Here is a 27,092-nt window from a genome sequence, read left to right on the forward strand (position 1 = left end):
GGAACAAAATAAGTGATATATTAAAAATAAGCAAAATCCACATAAAATTCAGTATGCGTAGGTAGACTATAAAAACCATGTGATTTCCATTGCTTGGTCCCTTAATCTATGTTGAGGATTTGTCTTTATGGGATGCAAATTTCCATTCTTTCCTCTTAATTTTTGTGACCGTTTCCCCCACCTACTCATTCACAAGGTGAGATGATTTAAAAATTCTTCATATCACAAAAATCTTTTAAATAAAACAATAGATCATTTTCTAAAGTTTGGAGAGAAACGTTTCCAATGTCTTTAAGTGCGATATGAAAAAATGTTGCATTGTAGCTACTCTAATCTCCCACGACTGCCCTTGGCCCTGCCCTCCCCGAATTGCCTGTTTTCTTTGCAATGCAGCTTTGTGTATGCTATGCAAAGAACTTTTCTTGCAAATGTCCTTCAGGACATTGTTAAAAACAGAGACAAAGCACAGATTTGACAACATTATTTATTAAAAACTAAGAATGAATTATTGAAATCCAACACTTGCCTTTCTGGGATTGGTTCAAATTTTAATTAGAGTGTTTTTGGAAACTTGCACTATGTACGGAGATATCCAGGTGTTTCCAGTCCTGCAGGAGCTGTGGCTCAGGTGTCCTGGGACCTGCATAGAGCAGAACCTATCTAGGAGGGGATGATTTTTCTGCCCCCCAAGGAGATGCTTAAGTGAGATGTAAGGCAGGTCAGGGGAAATAACTTAAAGATTACCAAGCTCAAGGAAAGCAATGAAACATAAGAACCTCATCTAGGAGTTCCTGGAGGTGCCAGCATCTCCTTTGGTTCCAGCAACGTTTCATGCAGAGACATACGTACCTCGTGGCCTTTAGCAATAGGGGAAACTAATATTTGACTAATTTAGAAGAATATTCTCATGATAGATGCAAACCAATACATTTCAAGTGCACAGTGATCTCAAGAGTGCAACAAAGAATTGGATATCTAGCTACAGACTCAATGAAGAGAACACAGATTCCATACTGGGGACCCCATGTGCAAAGGGCTTTTTTTTACCTTGAAATTTCAGAGACAGCAGCAGATGCTGATGTAGTCACCAGGGGGCTTAATGCCCAGGAAATGGAGGTGGCTGGCAGGGAAGTGTTCATAGTGCACAAGGCCCTGCAAAGTCTGTCTTCTGGATAAGAAAATGTGAGGAGGCGGGCAGCAGGGGCGGTTCTTGCCTCAGGATTCAATCTTTAGCTGTGGTTTCTCTGGACATAAAGTGATGATGTGCGCAGGAGCCTGGAACTTTCTCGGGACAGAGCCACCATGTGCTGTTGGGTAGGTGGTTCACTGCACAAGGGCACCGGGCTGAAGGAGAGGTGGGGACTGACTCTGTGTGCTATGCCCTGGCCACCCAGAGAGCCAGGTTTTAGGAAGAGCCCTGGCCCAGTGTACTAATGCCTCCATCCCTAATCATGTGTCCCATGCAGCTTCCCGTGGGGCCTCCTGTCCACATTGCCTGAAGCTGGCTGTCGGCCTCCAGCTCCTTCCCCATCATGTCCCTACCCCACCTACAGACAGGAAGGAAGATGCGGTGGGAAGGTGCGAGATGAGAATGGAAGGGCCTGCTAGTGGGACTGAGGTGGTGGGGACTGCTCCGGGGGGCCTGACAGGTGCTGCTCACCCTCCCCAGGCTCTGAGAATACTTGTCCTGACTGTTCCCCCCACACGCACGGAGCCCCACATCAGACGGTATTCTGCTTCAGTGCAACATACACATACAGAAACTCGTGAGGTGAACCATGGCCTGTTACGCACAGCTCTATTTTTAGCTGTTCTGTTGTTCCTTTTTCGTATCTGAAGGTCCCAGCCTGCTGCTGTTGCCCTGTTCCTTCCATCGGAAGCCCCCGTTGTTGCTGACACAGGACATTTCATGGGGTTGCGGGCCATCCTTGTGCAGGTCCCCGTCGGGGGCCCCACTGGCCTCTGTTGGGCTGTCCTTTCCTGCTGGCCACAGAGTGGGCTTTCCTTGTTTTTGCTGTGGTCCCACTGACGGCCCCGAGCGCCCCGCCTGACACACGTGGGAGAGAAAAGCTGATGCACGGCGCTCCGCGTGCAGTCCTTGCTCTCGCCCTGGAATCACACTCTGCTGCTCCCTTCGCCCTGGCTGTCGGTCCTTCCACCAGCATCCTTTACACTGTTTCCAGAGTTCTATTGCATTTAGAGGGGAAGAGCAGGGGAAAATGCATCTGTGTCATCTTGTTCCCAAACCGGAAGTCGGAAATGGACACTTTTAAAAGCTGCGTGATAAATTTCAGTAATACATCCACCATATGTTTCCATTTAATGAGGTGGGTTTTTTCCCCTGGAAAAACAACCTTTAAGAAGAGTAGATTTCTCTGAATGGCTTCCCCAGCTGACCCCTAGGCTCAAGATGGGCCAGAGGGAAGGTCGGCTTGGCGCCTGGAGCCTGGAAGTTGGTTCTGGAAGCTGGCACTCCCCAGCTTTCACACTCTGATTACTGGAAAGGTTTTTCTCTCTTGAAGAAAAAGAGCCAGGAAGTGCATACACACTCTTGGAGCTCTCTTATTTTTAACCTTTCCTTCTATTATAAGCAGTTTTTGACTTTTACAGTAATAGCCTGTGTGTTGAGGGGTCAGATTTCAGTAACTTTCATTGGTTAAAAAGGCAGGGAAGTAACTTAATTGGACTCATACCCTGTGAGAGATTTTGAGCCCATCCAGCCAGGGGAATATATCAGAAGGGGACTCACTGTGTTGACAGAGGGGAAGATAGTCCAAAAGTTAACTCAGAAAGGACTCCTTCTCAGACCCAGAGAAAGGCCCTCAGGTCAGCAGGCTTCAGAGAGAAGCAGAGGTGAGCGGCGTTGAGGAGGAGGGAAGGTCGGCTTTCGGGACCTCAGGGATGATGAGAGCCAGAGCCAAGTGGGCTGGGTTGAGCAGGCATCCGGGAAGTCTCCCTGGCAACAGACCCCCGATACTAAGAGTCTTAGGATTTGATAAACTCCAAACAGATGAAGAAGACCCAAGGAGAAGGAGAAGACCCAAGCCCCTCGAAGGGGGTGATGCAGGAAGACTTGGGGAGACAGGACAGGGAAGTAGGGGTCTCCCTGGTGCACACCTGTAGGTGTTAGTGGCTGGCTGGGAGTTCTGGAAACCATCTTGGCTCACTTGTCTGGTGTTCCTTGCACGGAAGCGAGGGGGGACAGGCTGGGAGTCTGTTCACTCACATTGCGTTCATGTCCCCTTGAGACCCAAGGTCCCCCAGCAAGGTGGGACTACGTCCTCATTATGGCTGTGGAATCCACCTGGGCAGGTCACCTGCACACGACCGCCCAGCCAACCAGCAGTGGGACCAGGGCTCCTCCCGCCTCTGGACAGAGGTGACCCAGAGAAGAGAGAAGTAACATGTCTAAACTATCTTCTGTGTTCTGTGCTGTAGGGGCAGCCCGTTGGTCTTCCTTTTGCGCCTGTGGATTCAACATGCAGAGAAGTCCAGCTGGTAACTGAGAGGGTCCCCGGCTGCGAGGATCACAAGGGAGGAAGAGGGGGCGGCAGCTGGAGGCACCGGCGGGGGGGGGGGTTATAGTGTGCTCCCAGTACTGTTACAGAAGACGGTTTGCCCCTTTATATATTTTAGAAAGATTTGCATCCTCAAAGATGAGGGACAAAGTAGATGAGCCCGTTAGTCACATCTGAAACATTTCTGCCCATTATACAGCCATTTTTTGGATACATGAAGAAAGAGTCCATTTTCTGCTGAAATACGAGAGCCTACCACAGTAAGTTCCCAGGAACCTGTTAGGAATGTCCAGCTAGTGTGAGAATGTGGACTTGTCCTTATGGAGGTGACGTCCGAGAGAGCGCTGGAAGAGTAGAACGCCCAGTGTCACTTTTGTGGGGAACGCCCTCTTGCCATTCTGTAACCATCCATCCATCCATGGGGTTAGTGTGGCACTGGCTCACCTGGGCAGAGTGCCCACCCTCTGGCCACAGGGATTGGCTCCGAGTCTGGCCATCACTCAGACCAGACCAATCATCATCTTCTCTGGAGGTGAACTGGGAAAACCCCTTATTCTTTCTGGAGAAGATGGTTGAAAGGACCCCTTGAGTTAGAAGCCAAAGGGGAGGGACATCTTACTTCCACATAGAGAGAGTCTGCCCCAGAATAAGGCCAAGAACAGCAGGTTGAGAGAGAGAGAGAGAGAGAGAGAGGGAGGGAATAGTGCTATCATTTGAACTCCTCCGTCCAGCCTCACCCGATGCCGGAAACACCCCACCTACTGAGGACTTCCCAGTTACACGAGCCAACACATTCCTCCGCTTTTTAAAAAAGTTTTTATGAATTGGGTTTCGGTCACATATAACTGAGCAACGCCTGATGAATACGATGGTATAAAACACAACCATTGGGCCAGAGGGGTGGGGTTCTCTGCTGGGTTGCTCGTAAGTGATTCCATTAGCAGACTAAACACACAATAAAACTTTCGTGCGAGCCCTATACTGCTCTTAACAGCAGCCCGGCTGACTAGCTAGCCACACAACAGCTCTGATCGCTAGCTAACAGCGAGAGGGCCACTGCCTGCTTAGGGGGCAGCACTGAATTGTGTCCCAAAACTGTCTACCACATTTGCTTCCTATAGAGCGGATCTCAGCCAGCTTTCTGTATGAGGGGCCGGAGAGCGAGTATTGCGGGTGTCGCAGGCCCCACAGACTTGTAGCTACTTGCTCTGCCCACTGTGGGAAAGCCGCTGTAGCAACACATCAGCAAGGGGGCATGGCTGCGTTCCAATAAAACTGTATTTATGGACAGTGACATTTGAATTTAATCTTTATGTGTCATGAAATGGTGTTCTTCTTTTGATTTTTCCCCCTAATCATTTAAAAATGTGAAAACCGTTCTGTGACATCAAGAGGAGCCCAAGGAGTCATGATGACTAAACAGAACGCAGCAGCCTGGCTGGGATCCTGGGGCAGAAAAAGGACATTAGGGAAAAACTGAGGAAATCTGAATAAAGTGTGGACTTTGGTTAATAAAGTAGCAATATAGGTTCATTAATTGTGATAAATATGCTATGCTAATGTGAGATATTAATTACAGGAGTGGGCGTGGGGTGTATGGGGACTCTGCCTTGCCTTTGCAATTTCTTTTGTAAATTAAAAACTGTTTTAAAATGTAACATTTATTAAAGAACAACAGCAGCAGCAGCGTTTTTAGCTTATGCATATACAAAAACAGATGGCGAGCTGATTTCGGCCCGAGAGCTATAGCTGTCAACTCCTGGTGTAAAGAATAAGATGGACTGCGCTGACAATATGGTAGACCAGAAAGCCTTCCTTTCTCTTAGTGAAAACAGCTAAAAGTAATGATGAATAATAAAACATTCTTAGATTAATCAACGATCTGGAAACAAAGCGTGGTTAATTTTACCTCAGCCCAACGAGGCTATGGTGCACAGATGTTTGGTCAACCCCTACTTTAGATGCTGTTGTGAAGGTATTTTGCAGATATGATTAACATTTATAGTTGGTTGACTGTGAGTAATGGACATTACCTTTGATGACATGGGTGGGCCTCATCCAATCAGTTGATGGCCTTAAGAGCAGAAACCTATTTCCTGCAAAAGAAGAAGTCTGCTTCAGGACTGCAGTGTCAACTCCTCTCTGAGTTTCCAGCATTCCCTATAGACTTCAGACTCGCCAGTCCCCATGATTGCATGAGCCCACTCCTTACAGTGTGTTTCTATGTAACCACATAGCTAGACATGTTGTACTTCTGTATATATACTGTATATGTATACCCCTTGGTTCTGTTTTTCTGTAGAACTCTGATAACACAAAGTAAGGAATTGTAAGGACAAGAAGGAGTTGAAATGAGGACTCCAAACAGGGAAGCTGGTTACTGGGCCTCACTCTCTTCTTGAGGGCGTTTGCTGGACCAGGTGTAAGGGCTAATAAGAGAGCCTCCCACGTGGAGCTGGGATCCTGAAAGTCTGCTCCATCAGTGCAGGGGCGGCGTGGGAATAAACCTTCCCTAGCACTTGGCAAATACAAAGAGAATGGCCTGCATTCCCTTAGACGAGGAAAAAGCCTCCCCAAACATCTGAACCACAAGGCAGTGTTCGCATAGACGTTCAGCTTGAAGTCCCACTGGGATGACCCGAAATGCCTGGAATTTATTTTTGACTAGGTCTCTGACTGCGCTCCCAGGCAACTTGTGGGGATAAACTCACATCCTCTCTGGAGAAACCTAAACTCTCTCCTGAACCTCAGAACACTCTCCTACTTGAAGTTAGGGAAAGAAGGGGGGCAGTCCTCAGAGTTCACTTAGCCAAAGAAAGAAGCTGTCTTGGTGGGAACCACCAGCAGCAATAGTTGACAGAAAGAGGTCCCTGAAGTCTTCCAATATTGGAATTTTAAGACACAGGATACAGAGTAACTACGATTAATACGTTTAAGTAAAATAAAAGGAAGTTTGAAAACAGAATCATGAACTAGAAACTGTAGAATGACCAGTGTGTCTTGACCGGCTGACTAATGCCAACACCACTTGCCTCTCTCCGAGCGCCCACTGGAGCTGGAGGCTGGGGTCCCGCGTCTGCCCCGCACACGGCAGCTCACGTGTGGATGGGTCCTCGGCCACGCTGAGCCGGGTGTCCTCAGCTGTAAAATAGGGAACTGGAAATCTTTTCCTTTCACATGTGGAAGGGCCATGAATTAGAAGGGAAACAGGCTGTTCAGTGTCACGCGTCCCTGGTTCTCTTCCTCCGTGAAGCATGTTTATCAGGTTGGATGTGCGTCCCGAGGTGACGTCTGAGCGGAACAGAGGACCCAGGGCTCAGGGGGAGCACGGAGCAGGCTGACCAGGGAGGTGGCTCCCTCAGATCCTCAGTTCAGCAGGCACATGTCACCAGCCCCCAGGATGAGTGGAGCGTCCCGGGACAGCAGCTTTCCCGCGGACTGGGATGGTTGTCACCCTGAGGGCCGGAGCCACTCTTCTCCAAACCCTGCTTCCCCTGCCATGTGTGGAGGGTGTAGGCGTGGTCCTGATGTGGGCTGAATGCTATGTCCCCAGACCCACCCCCAGCGGGCTGGGTGTCTGGAGGGGACCTTTGCGGGGTGGTTAGGGTAAGAGGTCACGAGGCTGGGACCATGATGGGAAAAGAGACACCAGAGCCTGCTCTCCCCTCTCCGCCATGGGAGAACACAGCGAGGGACCCTGTCTGCAAGTGGGATGAGCTCTCACCGGGTCCCGGTCCCACTGGCCTCCAATGAGAGATGAACGTCCATGTCCGTGCTGAGAGTTCCTGAAGTGGCTGGAAAGGGGGGGTTCCTATGGGACCTCAGGAGACCCAGTACTCACACCACTGCTGGCACTTCCCCAGCCACCCGGGCTTGCCCCAACCAGCATGGCCACCTGTCCTGGGCTTCCAGGCCCAGTTGGGGTGCGATTGGCTGGCGTTGAGTATTACAGCTGGAGCTACGTTATCACAGTGGGGAGTTAGAGGCTGGGGTTCAGCATGGGCATTCCAAACGGTGGGTGCCAGGCAGCCTGGACCAGCTCCTGGCTCTTCCAGTTAGGCTGGGCCCTGTGCTGCACAAGGTTCTTAGCCAAGGACAGCCACCTTGGTGCCATCAGAAAAGTCCTCCTTCCGCATGCAGAGCTCAGGAGCTAAAGAAAAGGGAATCAGGAAACCTGGACCACTTTAAGGAATTATCACTTACAACAATAAAACTTATCCCCCACAAATAAAACATTCAATCAAAATTGGCTTGATGGAAGATTCTGGATTCCGATCAGGATTCTGATGAAATGTTACAATCTGCCAGAATATGATTTCGCACACATTGAAAAGGAAACTTCAAAAATATTTTGATTTGCTTCATTTGGGGCTTTCTAAATATTTAATGTTTAAAATCTTTCAGATTATTGATTCAAAATGATGTTTATTTCCTACAACTTATGTTTGGTTTATATCTGGCATTTATAAACATTCAACAAAACCAGTCTCATGTGGCATTTGGTAATGTTGGTAATTGCTATTATTGTTTTTCCTTAAAATTCTGGGGTTTAAGTCCAGGAGGATGGTGAAAAGGAAGGCCAATGTGAGCCAGACGGCGTAGAAGCTCAGAGGCGACCCTAGCAAGAATCTACCCTTCTCCCTCCCCTGGGGACGGCCTCTAATAGTTTCTGCTGAATTCATTGTGAGGATAGAAGGGAAATGGCCCTAAATTAAATCTCAATATTTCAGCCAGCCCCACCGCTCAGGCTAACAGCATCTCAAAGTGCAGATAACTCGCTGATGCTCACGGGTCCCCCTTAGCAACTGGGTTGCCATGGAAACACATTGTAACTCGCTGAGAGGGAGCAAGCAGGAGCTGGAGGAGTTTGCAGGAATTTCTCATTGAAATAATTACAGTAGTTCTCAGTGTGTTTAAGAAATGAATGCACCATGACTTTTTTTTCATTTTCCTTTTCAAAGCATGTTTGTGACAAGTCTTGCATCCAAAGACTTCAGCTCCATTGCTAGCTCAAATGCTTGCTATTTTAAATCTTAATAATACTGCATTTTTTAAAAAGCCATGTTTGGGAGGCATTTGGTGGTCAATCATTTGTTTTAGGATACAGAATTTCATATGCGTTTAAATATTTGTCCAGATGTGAAAAATGCCATGGAGGGGCTCGTGTATGCAACCCGTTTCCATAACAGGGTCATTACAGATTTGACCTGATTTTGTGTTCACTGAATGATTATGTGCCATTCACGCTTTTGTTCAATATTATTTATAATGAATTATCATTTATTTGGGTCAGATCGTATCGGCACTGTAACCAGTACTGAGCCTTCTGCATATCTGCTCTTTTGGGAAATTTCTAGGGCTGCTATGAGAGATTTTGTTTCTATTTAGAATAGATTATGTGCTTCTCTGAATCAGAACTAGTAAATCGTTCTCAACGGTCCTTTGTAGTGAGGACCTGACTTTTATTTTAAAAAGTAGCCTTTTATTCTGGTGAAAAATAGATCTATGTTCCTGATAGAACTGTTAGAAATTATACGGAAAAAATTATAGAAAAGCACAGTAACAAATAGATTCCCCAGAAATCTCGCCTCTGAGAGAGACTCATCATCAAGGTTTGGCATCCTTCCTTGAAGTCTTTATTTTTAGGCGTTTGGGTTGTTTTTCAGTTTAGTGATTGTGGTCAGGACAGCATTTAGGAGACATGCATTCAACCCACAAAGCAAAACATGCTAAGTTCTTCAGCTGAGAAGAAAACCCAAAGCACAAAACCATGCAGGTTACTTGACATACAGAGAGGTTAATTCTTAACTGGAGGGAGATGGTATTCCATGGAGAAATTAATTAGAGCGTTCACTATGGAAACACTATTTTAAAATCGATGCTGGCTGTCATATCAACTTCTGAGGGCTATTTTGCAGGGCCCCTGCTCCCAGGGAAGAGGTTGCAGGCTGAGCTGGGCTCAGTTGGCCGGGGCGGGTTCCCTGCTCTGCCACGTCCGGGTCGGCACTGAACCAGGAGCCCTGACGCATCTCCATGCTCGTTTATTGACTTGCAGTTGTCATCTATTTTGATGTACAAATGCCCAGATTTTTCTAAGGCAGAGGGCCTTAGAAGCAATAAACTATGTGAAGACAGTAGTGAGTCAAGCTTGTAACAAGGTAACTCCCTGTAATGATGGAGTCATTCATACTCTGTGCAGAAAATACAATCAGGTTGAGATCATCCCTCATCCAGGCATCCTGGGTGTGGGGTTTTGTTCATGGCATTAACCTCAGCGCGGTGAAATGGTGGTGGGTCCTGAGCAGTAGGCACGCCGGAGGCTGAGGGTGCCATGTCCACTGGCTTCTGGGAGCTTCTATGGGCTCTGTCGTCAGAGGACAGACCTCAGAACACAAAGCAAGGAGACCCCAATCTAGAAACCATGGCCTGGAAGAGAGCCCCACAAATCAGGTAGTGATGAACTGTCAGCACACTAATAAGAGCCTGGGTTCCTCTGCCTTTGAAGAAATGTTGGAAGTGGGTTGCACTGCTGTGGACATTCTGTAGGAGAAAATCACTGAAGCCACCCTATGCCCCAGACACAGCAGTGCAGGCCACTTCTATTCTTGCCCTGTGCCAGCCAGCAACGAGGCAAGAGAGGAATGAAAGTACGTGCTGTTTTATTGTGATAAAACATACACAACACAAAATCTGTCCTTTCCACCATTTTTCAGTGTACCATTAAAGTGGCAGGAAGTATATCCAGTGTCGTGTATCCATCGGCACCATCCATGTGCACAACGTTTTTATCATCCCAAACATGACCTCCAGCCCATTGAAATGAAGTCCCCAGTCTCTTCTCACCCCAGCCCCGGGCACCCACATTCTACTCCCTGTCTCCGGGAATGTGACTCGTCTAGGGACCACATATAGGTGGAAGCAGAGAATATTTGCCATTTTGTGATGGGCTTACCTCACTTAGCAGAACGTCCTCAAGGTTCGTCCCTGTTGTAGCAGGTGTGAGAACGTCCTTCCTTTTTAAGGCTGAGTAACATTCCATTGTATGGATAGACCTCATTCCCTTTATCTGTTCCTCCACTGATGCACACGTGGGCTGCTTCTACCGTCTGGCTGGAGAGAATAACACTGCTGTGAACATGGGCGTGCAAACATCTGTTCCAGTCCCCGCTCTCAGTGCTTTGGGGGCACACACCAGAAGGGCAAGTGTGGGACCATAATAGTAAATTTTGCTTAATTTTTTGAGGAACCACCTACTTATGTCTCCCCAGCAACACATGAGGGTTCCAACTTCTCCACATCCCCACCAGCCTTGTAATTTTCCTTTTTAAATATATTTTGTTGATAATGGCTGTCTTAATGGGTGTGCATTACCCTACTGGGCAGTTGGAGCAGAGAACCAATCAGCAGTGTGGCCTCACTCATGGGACCAGCTCTCACTTCCGCTGGGAACTAGGGATGAGGGGCGAGGAGCCGAAGGGCCCTGCTCTGAGGATGTACCCTCGGCCCGTTGGGGAGGCCTCACCACCTTCTCTAAAACTGGATGCTTTGCTGGTTTCATGAAATCCATGAAGAAAGACAAACAGAAGCAGTTCGAAGTAATTCTGAGATGTTTCCACAAAAATGATTTAGTTTTTTAAACAGATTCTTAAAATTGACTGTATAGTAGGTCATAGTAGATTGGTATTAGGCACCAGTGTTCACTAATTTTGGAGAGAACACTTCTCTCAACTGTACACCTTTGTGAATGTCATTCCGTGTTCGTGGGCTCTAGCACCCCTCTAGATGAGACTCAGGGTCACTGCCCAGGACTCTCCTTTGGTGCTGACAAGTGCCCTAAGATCTTTCACTGCAAAACTTAATGTCACGGGCAAAACTCTTCGGAGGAAACTCAATGTACAGTACGTCCCATTTTGAAAACTGGCAAAAATTCTCTCTTTTGCTAAAATTGCAGATCCTTTCCTTTGGTAGATAGCCACTGTTTAGCTGTTAGGAATCATGATGCTGTGAACATCTGTGAATGCATAGCTTCATTTCTCTGGGTTGGATTCCGAGGAGGGGGCTTGCTGGGTGGGCGCGTAACCTGCGGTAACCACGTAGGAGACCAGCAAGCTTCGGCTGCAGCGGCTTGCCTTCGTGCCTGATTACATTTCTACGCAAGTGTGCTGCGTGCCCTCCTGCTTCAGCAAATGACAATGGATGGGCCTTGAGGACGGACAGGCACCATGCAGGCTGCCGCAGCAGTGGTCCCACGATGAACCAAGCCGGTCACTGGCAGAACTGCTTGGTACTGAGTGCCCTGAAACCAGCCACCGGCCCTGGTGGGAACTCACCATGCAGACTGACAGTCACAGGAAATTTCATCACATGGGCCATTCGCTTCCACCACTGGAGGCCTGTTTTGCAGCCAGGTCCTCTTGGCAGGACCATGAAGTTACAAAACTCTCAAAATCAGAGGCTTCAGGGAGCATACACTTTTTGTGATTATGACACTTGATCTACAAACCAGTGGGCAGAAGCTCTGGAAGGCACGTTGGGAGACACAGCAGCCCCCCACCCTTCCGACTTCCTACACTTCAGCAGCAATGGGGGTCCCCTCCACGCCGCCCCTCCTTCCTGTCTTGGTATCTTGTCTTGTTTCACGGATGCAAACATTATCCCTTGGAGGGAACTTGTAATAGTTTTTTTGGGTAATGTTTTCTTCTCTCTGCAGAGTCTGCTCCTCCAAGTTGTTTTTCCTGTTTGTTTCTATCTCACTTCATGTTACAAGTACCCACCCCCCAATAGCCTGCCTTTCCTTTCCCCTCCCGTGGGCCTCCCGCTGAGCTCTCCTTCAGGCACATCTCTCCTCAAGGCCTGAGAGGGGCTTGTGGCTTGCCCCTGCCTCGTGGATGGATCGTTTCCATGATGAAGTTGAGCAGACCCCCTTCTCTTGCTCCCCACCAGCTCCTGGCCTGGTACCGAGATGGAGAGCTCTGAGAGAAGTGCCCCCCTGCCCTTGAGCCTGGAACAGAGTCCTGTCCTTGCCAGAAACGCTCCACTCTTGCTGTGGGGGTTGCAGAGTTGTGACCTCCCCTCTGCTGATCCCTACTCCCTGGGCCCTGCTGTTGGCTCCCACCCTGAGGTCTTGGGCCTGGAAGGGAGGTGGCCTCCCGTCCCTGACCCATGACCAGTAGCAGGCACGTGTTCAGCCCCTGCCCCCAGCATCTCTGTCCCGGTTCTTGTCAGGCTTCCAGGCTCCACCCCTGACCCCCAGCCCCAGGGTCTGCGAGGACCCAGATTCCAGGACAATCTTGCACAAGGAAAAGTTGCTGGGGCTTCTTAGACTCTATGGTGACTCAGATCTTTACCCTAAGATCTTGATGATAATGATGAGACTAACTGTAGGGCTCAGGCTTAATTGTATTGGAAAAGTTTCTGCCCTGGCTTTCCAAGGGAGTATCAGCTGGTAAGGGAGAGAGGGCAGAGAGGCAGCAGTGTGCAGGTTTCCCAAAATTGTCCACCTGGGTTTCTTCTAGGCCAGAGAACCTTACTGAGACATTCTTGCAGGAAAAGCAAACAATCTCTCTGTAATGTCTCAAATTTATTTTAAAAAATTAGCTATTGTTGTATTAGAGTATAAATATTACATGATAAAAATTTCTTTCTGAGCGTACCACTTAACTCCATCTCCAAAGAGATCAATTATATTTTCTTTTTCAATGATACACACTCAGGCAAAAAGTTGCTTTGACTAGTGGCTCATGACTGTTGGGAATTCCACTCTAAAGAAAACATCGCTATTGCCAGCTAAACGTCTTTATCGATAAACTGTGTATATTTTCAAATTATAATGCAATATTTATACAGAGAACAAAATGTAAATGGTTCACTTGTAAGATTAATATATAAATAATATTTACCAAAACTGCTTTGAGAAATGTGTTTTAATGACTCAAATTCAGTAAACGATTAGTCTCTTAAGTACATTTCTCTCACTGCTAATAGGAGAGAATCCAAACATTCTGTGAATATAAACAAAGTCTCCCATTTCTTTGTGTGTCCTGGGAAGTCTAATATTCTTTAGATTTGGAGAAGTGATCCACGAAGGAGCTCACTGCCGAACCCAGCATGTGGAGTTCGAGGAACGCCAGTGCAGGGAGGGGCTCCCCTGCACCCACTGGCCTCAGTGATGGTCAGGTGGGTGTGGGGTCGCCAAGGCAGCCGGGCAGCTGGGAGCCCGAGTGGAGGGGAGGGAACAGCAGTGCTCCGGGGGAAGGCACCAGCAGGGCTTGGCTCCTGGCCTCCAGGCAGGTTGGGAAAAGCTCCTTGGGGTGTGGCGGTTCTCAGGACCTCTTCCAGCAGCTTTGCTGTCACCATCTCCACAACACCAGCCGTGGTGTTGGGCTCTCTCTTCGTTCAGTTCTTGAACCACAGAAGTTAGTTCCTCCAGCATCGAGTTGGCCTTCACCACCTTTCCGCAAGCGTCTGCAAGGCTGGGTCTGTTGAGTGGCCCTTTCCCTAGTCGGGCATTCCCTAGAGACATCTCAGCCACCGCGTGCTCCTTCTTGGCTGCACTAAGCTTGCCAATGAGTTGGCATTTCTCCGCGATCCGTGCAGCCAGGGTTTTCACAAGCTGCCTTTCATGTCTTACATAAAAACGACTTCTAAGAGACTGAATGAGTCTGAGTATAAATAAAAGACCCGTCTATAAGCCCATGACAGGCAGACACACCTGTCTCTCACTGGAGGCTGTGCAAAGTGAGTTGTAGACACAGGTCACTGGGTGACGGCTCCAGCACCCTCTCACCCAGCTGCCCAAGGAGCAGCCCAAGGCCGCGCTCCATGGAGGACGGCTGTCCCTCCATGGCACTGCCTCACACAGCTCTGTCTGGTCACCGTAGAGCCAGCAGCCACCACGCACCCCGCAGAACACCCACTTTCCTTCCTTAGCATCTCATCCCCTTGTTGACCGCTTCAGTGTCATGGCTTTAATGACATTGAACCGTCCTGACTCACATTCATTCATTCTTCCCAAACCTTTCCATACCGTCCAGACTCACACCCAGCTGGCCGCCTCCATGACATCTCCGTGGCGCATCTGTTGTGCTGGAACCCAACTAGATGTTCCCAGGGGCCTGCACTCCCTCGTCGGTCCCTTCCCGTGATGCAGCGCTGTCCTGACAGGGCAGCACTGATGTCCCCCGGGGGCCACTCCTCACTCTTTGGAGCAGAAACTCCGGGTGGTGACAGCAGCCGTCTGCGCGGTGACAAGTCAGCCATAGGATCCTTGAGTCTGAGACCCCTGGAAGGACTGGTGGGGCCGCTGGTGGCTTTGCTTCTCAGCCTTGAGACAATGGAGTCCATTTTGGGGTTCTAGCTGTCTTCATATCGATGTCCCTCTGTTGTCACTGAGTCTGCACATGAAGGAAAATACATAGAATTCATATGCATGAATACTGCACTAATACAACCAGGTTGTATGAGTTGTCAGCATATCTAATTATGTACAAATCACAAGACATAATGCATCCATGTGAAAGAGCAATAATACATATAATATGTATATGTACATATACATATAATATGTATATGTACATATAATATGTATAACATATATAAACATTATACAAATGTAGGCTACATATCTATGTATAAATCAACACATATCCATATGAAAGAAACAGTACTTATAATTAATATATATCAATATTATACCAATAAAGGTTATATAAGTATAATAGTATATATAACTATGTGTAAATCACAGTGCATAATATAGTAGATAATATGTAAATAATTACATAACATAATGTAACTAATATCATACATAATTTTATATATGCTAAAATATTTTTTAAAATGGTTAAGATGGTAAACATTTGACTAGTAGAGTGAGACCCACACAAAGTCTGGCAGAAAAAAATCTAAGTTAAAAATAGCCAAAACGAGCATGTGAGCCCTGAAGGAGGAGTCTGAGGTTCCAAGTGGATCCTCTGAGGGAGAGGCATGGGCCAAGTTCTGCTCAGGCTTGGGTCCACAGGCAGACCACCCCCATCAAGGTCTGGGCAAATCTCACCACTTTTGGTGTGGACCCAACCAGTAAGACTGAAAGCAAAAGTCTGGCACGCTCTCCACCACTCTAGACCCAGATCCTCAAAGAGCCATTTGCAAAGTATCAAAACCCAATGCTGGTGAAGCTGCTGTGAACCTGGTGTGCTCCTACTGACCGTGGCTGGCAGTGAAAACCCATTGGGGATCCCCAGGAAGCCACTTGGCAGTACCAGTCAAGAGCTCGGAAGTCTGGATGCCCTTGTGATTTCTATTGGGAAATAATTCAGGGAAACAAAAGGAGCTGGAGGCCCAAAGGCTCCCATCGTGGCACTGTTCACAACATTCGTAAACTAGAAACAACCAGAGTCCATGGATGGGGGAGCCTGAGGGAATTACATCTTCTCAACTCCATGGAACATTATTCAGCCATGAAACACATTTGTGGAGATCATACAATAAAATGAGATGTCTCTAAAAATACATTCTTTTGGGCGCCTGGGTGGCTCATCTGCCTTTGGCTCAGGCCATGATCTCAGGGTCCTGGGATCGAGTTCCGCGTCAGGCTCCCTGCTCAGCAGGGAGTCTGCCTCTCCCTCTCCCTCTGCACCTAACCCCACTTTTGCTATCTCTCTCTCTCTTAAATAAATGAATAAATATAATCTTTAAAAAAATAAAAATATGGGGCGACTGGGTGGCACAGCGGTTAAGCGTCTGCCTTCGGCTCAGGGCGTGATCCCGGCGTTATGGGACCGAGCCCTACATCAGGCTCCTCCGCTATGAGCCTGCTTCTTCCTCTCCCACTCCCCCTGCTTGTGTTCCCTCTCTCGCTGGCTGTCTCTATCTCTGTTGAATAAATAAATAAAATCTTTAAAAAAAAATAAAAATAAAAATACATTATTTTGAGGAAACATGAGCACGAAATGACTTCCATGTAAAACTTCACATGCATATGGTCAAGGAATTGATGGGAATACAGAATCCACTGAAATTTTTCTGAAGGAATTAATTCTTCAGGAAAAGCTACAATTTATTCTACAAGTGAAGTAAGGCTCTCACATATTTTATTTTATTTTATTTTATTTTATTTTATTTTATTTTATTTTATTTTATTTTTTAAAGATTTTATTTATTTATGTGACAGAGAGACAGCCAGTGAGACAGGGAACACAGCAGGGGAGTGGGAGAGGAAGAAGCAGGCTCCCAGTGGAGGAGCCCCATGTGGGACTAGATCCGGAATGCCGGGATCACGCCCTGAGCCGAAGGCAGACGCTTAACGACTGCGCTACCCAGGCGCCCCTCTCACATATTTTAATCAAGCAACTCTCTCCAGCCTGCGGTGGCATCCCAGCCATCCCTTCCAGTGCCGGTCCTGGCAGCGTGCTCTCTTCCCCTTTCCCCGAAGCTCGCCCCCCAGACACCTTTCTTTGAAGTGAAAACTGGTTTGCTTTTTGCTGGGTCTGTTTTCAGCATGCTCTGAAGCCTCCCTCTTCCTGGTCCATCTTCCCCACCTGGGCCAGCACTTACATGGCTTTCCCACCAAAGGAGAAGTTTGATTCTTCCCCTCGCTGTGTGTGCAGTAGATGGTGACCTGCCATTCTTAGCTCGGCAATAATAAAAACACCTCATGCTAGCCCTGCATGGACTTGTGGTTTGCTGCCTGGTCACCATGGCAACAGAGCATGGAGGTGGTAGTTATGTTCTTGTGCTCCTTCCACAGAGAGGACTGAGCAGTGGCAGGGCTGGAATGAGGATCCCCCTACCTTGTTGTGGGATTGTGTTTGTGGGGTGGTTGGGTCAGACTGGCCTCCCTGCTCGGCCTCCCGCTAGCTGGGTCACCCTGTAAAGTCAACTCAACCTCTCCCGGCTTCAGGGTCCTCACCTGTCATATGGGGCAGTAGTAGGATCTACAGGATAGTGTCATCAGGATTGGACGGACCTACATAAAGGGCTTTCGGTCGAAGGCCTGCTGGGAAGGACCATCGGAGTGGTGGCCACTGAGGATGCAGGCTGAGTGGCCCTTACCCCATTGTTCACACGGGTGTGGGTGGCTGGAGCAGCCGGGATGGAGGGACAACATTTGGGTCTTAAAAGTGAAGAGACAGCACATGTGGAGAGGCGCTGACACCCTGAGAGCTTTCACTGGAGCCCGCCACCACGGAGACGACAGCCTGGGTCCTGGGTCCAGGCTCGGGGGAACTGTCCATAGTGCTGAACTGTTGGGTTCAACTGTTTGGGCACCAGGTTTCCACCCTCAAGTGACCTGTTCCAGAGTCTCCTACCACAGACATTCCTACACCCAGCAGGTGCAGGGCCTGCACCTGAGGGTCCCTGCAGAGAGCACATCTGCTGCCTCATGGACCCTACCCCAGCTCTGCCACCCAAGAGTTCTACTAGTTCTAGGTGTGGCTTGCGTTTCTTCCCATCTGAGCATCACATGCACTCATTCTCTCTTTCTCTAGTGTTGGGCTATCCACCCTTTCCCACCTTGTCATCAGCAATAAACTCCCTTCCGTTTCCAGCCTCCTCAAAGGATGACCCCAACCTCTGGCTTTACTGAAGCTGAGCCCCACCCCCTCCCCTGCCCTCTGGTGTGGCTGCTTCCTCTCCCCACTATGCCTCAGGGGCACCACCAGGGACCTTCTGTTTCCATCCCCAAGAATGCAGGCTGCTGCCTCCCAGGCCCAAGACCACTGGGCCTGCATTTGCTCCTCCTTTGGTGGACATTTCCATCTCTGTCCTTCCTCCTTCCAGCCTCCTGCCCAACCCTGTTAGCCTGCCTTCCTCTTGCCCTCCCTCCCTCACTTGCATCCTTGGACGAGTCTGCACTCATCCAGCTCCTACGGAGCAGATGCACACTATCAGAGAAAACCAGTCCTCTTGCCCTGAGGGACAGTGCAGAGTCACGGGGGACACATACTGCCTGCAGCAACACCATCCTCTTCCTCATGGTTGGCGGAATCCTCTGCTCCCCTTCAAGTCAAATTCCTTAGGGAAATGGGCCCTTCTTACTTTTTAAATACAAACCTCACTTTCATATTGTAGAGAAAATCAGGTGTAACATCCAAATCAGGCATAAAGCTCTTCCGGCTTCTTACCACAGCCACAGAGGGATTTATCTTGGATTCAGCTCCTCTTGCCCTGCCCAGCTTGCCATTGCCAGGCTCCTGCGCCTCTGGCTTCGCCTGGGTTTGGCCAAGAGAGGGTACCTACAGGAGATGGGAGAGTGGAAGACAGAGAGGGGAGCTTTTCGTCCCCGTTCCCTCCCATCACTGCCTTCCCATCAGCTCTCCCTGGCAGCCCCTCCTCCAAATTCCAGCTGGAATTCCACTGGCTCCAGAGATTCCATTGTCCTCCATCAGCCCCAAAAGTGGGAATGGTAAGAACCCTTAGTGAGATAGGAACGTAAAGGGAAGGAATCCCTGGTACATCACCTCCTTTGGACTCCCTCAACCCCGTCTCTGGAAGCGTCTGTTTACCCACATCTCTTCCTTAATCTGTCTCCTACTCAACCCCGATGATCAGCTCCCCAGTTCCTCCCTCTCTCCCTTACCTGCTCTGGATGTCCACCCTGGACTCTATCCCCAGGTGATCCATGCTGGACTTCTGCCTACAGCATGGGCAGATAACACTGTTAGGTCATTTTAAACCACTGATCTTGGGATTACACCAATAGGAAACCAATACACTTTTAAGTTAATAGATTTAGAAAGAGAAACCACAGTATTCTGGAAACCACAACATTCTGGAAAAGTTACTGTTGATGACCCCAGGCATTCTTGAGTCTGAAGGCTGATTTTATAGTGGTTTCCTCTCTTTGCTTTCCTTCTGTGCTGCCAGACTATGAAAATTTCATCGGTCATCGATCTCTACACCTTTACAGCCTGATAGTGCCTCAACTAGGCAGGACTGGCCCTGGGTGAGGGCCTCGGGCATGGCCTGGGAGGGAGGGCATGGGCTGCTGGGCTTACAGCTTCTGTCTCCATGCCCCCCCCCCATCATCTTCCCGGAAAGTGAGGTCTTACTGTTCCATTGCGTCCCTGGAATATTAATTACCCTCTTTGATTACAGAGCTTCTCACATGCAGTACATTTATATTACTATGATATTTTAAAATGGCCAATTTCCCTCCTCTTGGCTCATCATAATAAAAGGAATAAAAAATCCCCTGTTGGTTAAAGGGTTAACCGTGGAGCTTTGGGTTTTTTTTTTTTCCTCCTTGGAGATTTAGAACGTGCACGCATGTTCGATGATCCTTTCACAAAAAGAATCAAGGGCGAAATGCCTAGGGTTTGAATGTGTGTTTGCTGTACATTCATGATAAATTGCTTGTAAATGAACCGCTGAATGAAAGTTTTGGGGCACAGCTCACCTCCAACAGAGGCTGTCCTGTTCACACTGGGAGCTGACCAATGGTTCTTCAATTTTCTTGCAAAACTCGTTTTTCCGCTCTCCATGACAGTGGTGCCTTCCTCCATGCATTTTGTAATCAGGCTAGCTTTTTTTTTTCCCACACTGCCGTTGGAATAAAGATCCCGCCTTTGATTGAAATGGAATCTTCCACTATTGAGCAAGCGTTCTTCAATGAGTCATCGGGGCGGCTGCTCATTGGCTGAGGCCGCTGGAGCCAGGGGATTGCCTGGCACTGGCTTGCAGGGCCCGGCTTCATTCACAGAATCGCTGGCTCGCTGCTAGCCCTTCCATTCACACAAACAGCCTCTCATTCACATTTTGCTGTTTTTGTCTGCTTCTAATGAAGAGCGGGGTTTGGGAATGATAGGGCGTTTTTGCTTCAGATTTAGGGGGGGTTCCGCTCACCATCACCATCGTCGATGGGGTGTGCACTTGCTGTTGCTAAGCGAGCAAGGGGAAGGGCGAGAATGAGTGCCTGCGCCCAGGGAAGGGAGCTGCCTCGGCCCTGCGCTCCCGCATCCCAGCGGCCGGCCTCACCTGCGGGCCAGGAGCCGCCCTCCGGGCACCTGGTCCATAAAGCTCTGTGGGGCTCGGTGCTTCCTGTGGCACATGCCTAGTCGTGGGTGTGAGAAGGCAGGGTGCTAGAGGTAAATTAATTTGCTTGCACAGAATTGCCTGGCAATTTGCACAGGGAGGTTTCTCTGTGTCAGGTGGGTTATCTCCATGCCCGGCCCAGACCGGCAGAGCCCGCGGTGCCAGGGCTCAGCGGGTTTGAGCCTCCACCGACCTTCTGGGGGACGCCAACGCCCCATTCTCCTCGCTGAGAGGAAGGAGGCCTGCGCCTGTCCCTTGCAGCCGAGTCTGACTCCTGAGACGGATTTGCTGTGTAACCAGAGCAGCTGCATTTTTTTTCTTCCTTAATGCAGGGTTGCAAAGCAGCAACAGAAGGGACATTGAAATGTATTTGTAGCATTTGGTAGGCATTTTTCCAGACCTTGAGCACATTCATTTGGGATAAAGCTTCAAGCCCAGCCCCCTTTTTGGAATGGATTCCTGGAGCCGGCTGCCATTCCTCAGAGAAGTCCTCTTCTTTTTTGGAAGTAGGTTTTCAACCTAACCTCAACTGAGAAAGGCTGTTGTCCGTAGCAGGGAACACATCCTCACTGGCTTTGTGCAGCTCTTTTCTTTCTTTCTCTTTCTTTCTTTCTCTTTCTTTCTTTCTTTCTTTTTTTTTTGGAGGAACTGCATTGCCACAAAGACACTTGTCATGGCTGCTCTGTTGACTTGAAAAGAAAAAAGAAAAACCCAGAAAATTAGTATTTTATGTTTATCTGGGAGTAAATATTCTTTTCTTTTCTGTTCTTTCTTTTCTTTTTTCTTCTTTTTTTCTTTTTTTGGCTATTTACCAATTTCTGCTGCTTTCCAAATCAGAATTCACGAGGAGCCGCTGAAGATCTTATTCTTAAAAAGCCTTCGTCACATTTTAACGCATGGCTGTCAGACACTTAGGGGTTCCCACGGAGGGCTGAGCGGGGGACAGGAAGCCCTAGCACAGAAGGAGGGGTTTCAGAAAGTTCATCTGACCGTCCGAAGGGACTGGACTGACCTCTGGCACAGATGCTGAGTCGGGGGGATGGGGAGGCGAGCAGCCAAAGGTTGGAAGGAAATCTCTGGGAAGGTAGAAAAGGCAATTTGAGAATTGATTGGCTCTAGTGTGCTGTCAGTGGGTGTACGTATTTTTTTTCTTTTTTCTTTCTTTCTTTTTCTTTCTTTCTTTCGTGTGTGTGTGCGCGCTACAGGAAGTGATTTGCTGTGCTCCCCGGGCCTTTGTTGAGAAGGGTCTCCTCTGGAGTGAGTCACGCTCTCGCTGTGCGCAGCCCAAGCCGCTGGGCGCTCCCCTTCGGAAGCGATGCCTGGAGCGGCGCGAGCGTGCCGCCCTCCGCAGCCAAGCGCGGGGCCGGGGCTGCGCGGCCGCGGCGGCGCGGGCCGCTAGCGGGGAGGCGGCGCCGCTGTCCCCCGCTGTCCCGGCCGCCGCGTCCCGCCGGGCCGCGCTCGCCCCTGCAGCGCTCGGGCGGATGCGGCCAGCCCACGGAGGGGCATGCTTCCACGCACCAAGTACAACCGCTTCAGGAATGACTCGGTGACATCGGTCGACGACCTTCTGCACAACCTGTCGGTGAGCGGCGGCGGCAAGGTCTCGGCGGCGCGCGCGGCCCCGGCGGCGGCACCCTACCTGGTGTCCGGAGACGCGCTGCGCAGGGCGCCCGACGATGGGCCGGGCAGCCTGGGCCACCTGCTCCACAAGGTGTCCCACCTGAAACTCTCCAGCTCGGGCCTCCGCGGGCGCTCGGCGGCCAGGGCACGGGCGGGCGCGCGGCTCTCGGGCAGCTGCAGCGCGCCCAGCCTGGCCGCCCCGGACGGCAGCGCGCCCCCCGGCCCCGTCGCCCCGGCCATGCGCGCCGCCAGGAAGGGCCGGCCCGGCGACCAGCCGCCGCCGCGCGCCCCGCACGCCAGCGACCAGGTGCTGGGGGCCGGAGTCACCTACGTCGTCAAGGTGGGTGCAGGCGCGGGCCTCAGGGTGGGTCGCCGCGGAGGCCGGGAGGCGCGCGCTCCTTCTTGGCCAGCTCGCGGGGCCATGGGGACAGGGTTCTGCCAACGCGCCCGCTGCGCACCCGTGGGGAGAAGCTTTGCCATGGGTGACCTCACTCTGGCCTGCTTTCTCCTTGCCTTCACTCCCCTGGCCACATGTGTCCGGCCAGTGGCCCTCTGGGCATGGGCCCCTGTCCCTGGGAAGTGGGCATCAGGCCGATACAGTGAACACACTTGGAAGGACCCGACAGCCCTGCCTTGAGAAACGCAGGTGGTGTCACTACTTCTGCTATGTCTGCCCCAAGAGGCAGGGTGGGTGGTTTGGTTCCTGCAGCTCCTAGCAGTGCAGGCCAAAAGCAGTGCTGCTTTATGTAAGCCGGTTGTACTTTCCTACCCAGCAAGGTTTTCTCTGGTGTCTGCCTTTCCTATAATACCTAAGGGTTTTGGTTCACAGCAGCAATGGAGAATTTGGGACTGTTTTTCCCTGGGGCTGTAGCCTTCCATTTAAATAGGCTAAAAGGGGCTGAGCACGGGGCCTGGAGCTACTGGCTGGAAAGGAGGTTTTTCCTCCAACACAAAGAATTGTACAATCATGCCCAATGTAGTCCATAAAATTCCTCCCTTATACACATATTTTATGATGTTTAAAGAGCCAGCACCCAGCTCCCGTCCATGGGCCTGTCACACACTCCTGTCCTCCTGCCTGTTGGACAGTAGTGAGCTGTCCCTGCGCCCTGCGGCTGGGCAGACACCTGCCAGACAGGGGGATGGGGGTGGAAGCGGCATTATTTGTCAGGTCACTTCAAGGCATGGCTGTTGGTTTAAAAAGAAATGAGACGCACACACTATCTCCACGGTGTGTCGTCAAGCACGCTGAGAAGCCTGCAGGGTGTCTAGCCTCCACATATTGGCTACAGATTCAGTGTAGAAATTCAGCAGACACATCCTCAGGTGTAATGTTCTGTCTTGGCAGTTTGGGGACCAAAGTATTAAAGGAAGCAGCTAACTGTGGATTATCTTTAACTGTCTGAACAGGTCTGACAAAGGAATGTGATCATCAGTGTTAAAAATGGGTCCTCTCCTCTGTTTGAGGCTGCTTTTTAATTCAATCTTCATCTTACCTTCTGAAAATGGATTAATTTATTTTACAGAAGGGATGCAGGTCAGCATAAAATATGCACGTCTGTTGAGTTTATTATAAAGGAATGTGAATATTCTTCCTGTAGTCCTTCTTTAAATTATATAACCAGGACCCAAACCAAAAAGAAAACAAAAACAAAAACAAGAAACCCTGACAACTTTGAGGTGAAACCATGGCACTGGAGTAGATGACTTCTAGTGTTTTAATATAATTGCTATCTCAAAAAAAACCACCCAAAAAACAAAAAACAGAAAAAGAGCCTACGTTTAAAATAGACAGACCTTGGCAAAGCTCTCTCTCTATGCTTGTCATGTTGAACATAGGAGGTAGTTTTCAAATGGATGGAGAATTCTCCAACTTCGCCTTTAAAGTTTTCCTTTAAAAAAAAAACCATTCCCTTGGCTTAGGGCTTTGCTGTTGCTTTTTGAAGAACGATCTAGTTCTAAAGGTCAGTTGTAGTTGATTTCAGATGAACACAGCAAAACAAGTCAGCACTGCAAGGCCATCCCGTTGGTGTGAGGTTGTGAACCCCGGCAAGAGCAGAGCTCACATGGGCAGAAGCTGAGTCTGCCAGAGCCTCTGGGTTTGGGGTCACATGATTGTGCCTCCAGTAATGGTGGCCCTAGCGTGCCTGGTTAATGCTCGGTGCCGTGAGACGTGGTCACGTGAACATCAGCTCAGGCTTACCCAGAGAAGGTTGGAAGCACACAGCAAGGGAGGTCAGATGTTAAGGACAATGTCTTGTGCACACGCTTGATTCCTGTGATCACATGGCGCTCTGTTGGTGCACATTTCTGCATTGCCCGTGTTGAGTTGAACATCACAGACTTATTCTCTGGAAAAATCACAAAACTGAAAAAAAAAAACAAAAAACCTCTTAACTTGGTATTATTTGCTCATCTGTGAATAGTTTTATCAGTATCTTGGCTTTTTTCTCTCTGGTAGAGAAAAAGAGGCAATGTTTATTACATGACTGTACATCAACTGTCAATCTAAAGGCTGAGGGTTTGGGAAAGAACTAATTATTACCTTGGATTTAAATTTATTTCTAAATTAAGGAAACCCCCCCCCCAGTGTTTTCCTATTTCTTAGAAAATTCATATGCTGTATAATTATAGGCTTTCCCCCTCGTAGAGATACCTGCTATGGCACTACGAGGACGCCGTATGCAAGATTTTTATTGAAAAATATTTCAACTCCCATCTGCTTACATGGGAGTGGAAACTTTGAAGTGCGGGAGTCTGGTGGGGTTTGCTCACCTAGGAAACATCAAACTATTGGAACAGCAGGTTGTAATCTTAATTAATGAAGGATACGAAGTTTAGAGACAGAGAAGGCTCCTGAGCAACAGGAGAATTCAGAGCTCAGCGGGTTTGACTCGTCCTGCGTGCCACCAGCGGGTCTGCCGCTGATACCGTGCCAGGGTCCTGAGCTCCCCCCGATGCAGACTCCAGGGCTGGATGGATGTCAGGAGGCTTCAATGGTGGGAGTTTTGTACCCTCCTAGTGTTGTGGGGTGCAGGGTTCTTGTCTCACAGAGTCGAAGGATGAATCTTGCGGACACTAACGGGTTAAGCGAAGTGAAAGTTTATTAAGTGAAGGTGAGAACAGAAAGGAAAGAAAAAAGCTCTCTAGAGTGAGCGGGGTCCCGAATGGTTTGCCACTGTGGGCTTTTAGGGCCAGACTTTTATAGAAAACTGACTAGAGAGCTTAAGTCTTCTTGAGGTCATCACTGATAACACCATGATCACGTCTCCTCTGGTTACTTTCAGTGGTCAGTTTGTAACTATCATGAAAATATCTCATCTCTGACATTTAAGACCAACCAGGGGGGTCTCCTTATGTTTCCTTGTTTCTGGCATTTCTCCACATCGGGGATTTCTGGGAGCCTGGTCCTGTAGCCCGCTTCCCATCTCTCCCTACACAGCCCTTCCTGGCCCTTACTCACTAGGGAGGCCTGACCCTCGGTTTTCTCTTTTTGTAACACAACCAAATAGAACGATGAAAATTCTCATGACAATTCTCCAATCTCAAAACCATATTTGGACCTGGAAGGCAAATAGAAATGGTATTTACACTGCTGCCCACCTTGAAATTCTTTTGCCTCAAAGTCCAAGGCGACTACACTCGAGTGTCTGTGGGGGCTGCTGCTGGTCTTCGGCTGGTTCCAAGGGCGATTTTGGGGTGCTCCACACCAGGCCTGCAGAGTGAACAGCTTAGGAAAGAGAGACAGACATGGACAGGTTACTGGCCAAGGTAGGAGGGCCATCTGAAGGTCAGCATGGCCTTGAGATTCGGCCCTGACCCCACCTGATGGGTGGCAGTACAGTGGGGACTGCCCTGGGGCACACCACTGGCCCCAGGGTCCCCAGAAGAAGAGCTCCGCCTTAGAGCACATTGTACCACTGACTGAAAACCGGCAAGGAGGTGACTACATTTAGGGCCCACCCCAGTGCCCACGGCAAGAATTGGGAGCCAAGTGAGGAGCGGTGACCTCGGGTGCTCACTGGTCACTCTCAAAACAGACAGGAACAGTGACCTGATGCTAAATACCGTGGTGGCCCCTTCGGACGTCTGCAGATAGCCATCTGCTCTTACCCCAGTCTTGGTTAGGGGTTATTTGTAGGAGTTTCTAACAATCAGAGAGCCATGGACTCTTCTCCTGATACGCTGAACTGTTTTTCTTTTGGAACGAAGACTTGTTTTTATAAGAACTTTTAAAAAAATTATTCTGTTTCTCCCATTTGTGAATCTGATGATATTTGGGGGGTATAAATTATTTGTTTTATTTATAAATGTTCTATTGCTCTTTATAGATGGTCTTTATAAACGCACTTACTCTAAAATTTATTCTAAATTCTTTTTTTCCACTTGCCTCAGTGTTGCTAAAAATACCTTTACTCTTCTGTGTCTTAGTGCTGTATTCCTGTGACACCATGAGCAAAGGCCATCACACGCTTATGTCAAGTATAGCCGTGAGACCTTATCATGGTGGGATTGGTTGGATTTTGTTTTAGTTCTAGATGAACAAAATTGTTCTTTGATGTGGAGTAGAACTTTCAAAGTTGATCAAAAAATGTTTTTTGAAAAATCTCATAATATGGGTGGCTTACATGTAAATATTAATGGTTTGAAAAAGTTAAAAGTTTAAGAAATTCTTTTGAGATTGATAGACAAAATTACTAGTTTATTCTGGAGAGTGTATCATCTCTCTTTTTATGTGACACAGTACAGCCAGTGTGTTAAATATGTGTGCACTATGCACCACACACACAGATACACACATGCACACACACAAGTGCATGTGCACATACAGGCACATACACACCACACACACATGCACGCACACACACCGCAGGTAGACAACTTGTGATGACTTTGAACAGGGGTGATTTTCTTTCTTGT

The 27,092-nt window shown here is 48.9% G+C and overlaps 1 protein-coding gene and 1 long non-coding RNA gene across 4 annotated transcripts in view; one reads left to right on the forward strand and one right to left on the reverse strand.

The window, feature by feature from the left end:
• Nucleotides 1-13,423: 13,423 nt before the first annotated feature.
• LOC103663186 lies at nucleotides 13,424-21,876 on the reverse strand. Of its 2 annotated transcripts, XR_568690.2 has the most exons (4): nucleotides 19,918-21,876; nucleotides 19,099-19,155; nucleotides 18,573-18,754; nucleotides 13,424-14,911 (listed from the first exon to the last, which is right to left on the reverse strand). It is a non-coding gene; the product is annotated as an uncharacterized LOC103663186 (long non-coding RNA). The 2 variants fall into 2 exon arrangements; XR_568691.2 differs by lacking the exon at nucleotides 19,099-19,155.
• Nucleotides 21,877-22,015: 139 nt separating this feature from the next.
• The window catches only part of SHC3 (SHC adaptor protein 3), a 102,908-nt gene continuing 97,831 nt past the window's right edge, over nucleotides 22,016-27,092 (forward strand). For both annotated transcript variants that reach the window (XM_040620347.1, XM_040620348.1), the window contains exon 1: nucleotides 22,016-22,512. In XM_040620347.1, coding sequence (XP_040476281.1) covers nucleotides 22,057-22,512 — 456 coding nt within the window. In that variant the 5' untranslated portion in view covers nucleotides 22,016-22,056. The remainder of the gene's footprint in view (nucleotides 22,513-27,092) is intronic.

Source organism: Ursus maritimus, unplaced genomic scaffold, assembly GCF_017311325.1.
Source record: "Ursus maritimus isolate PB19 unplaced genomic scaffold, ASM1731132v1 scaffold_34, whole genome shotgun sequence".
In the NCBI taxonomy this organism is placed as follows: Eukaryota; Metazoa; Chordata; class Mammalia; order Carnivora; family Ursidae; genus Ursus; species Ursus maritimus.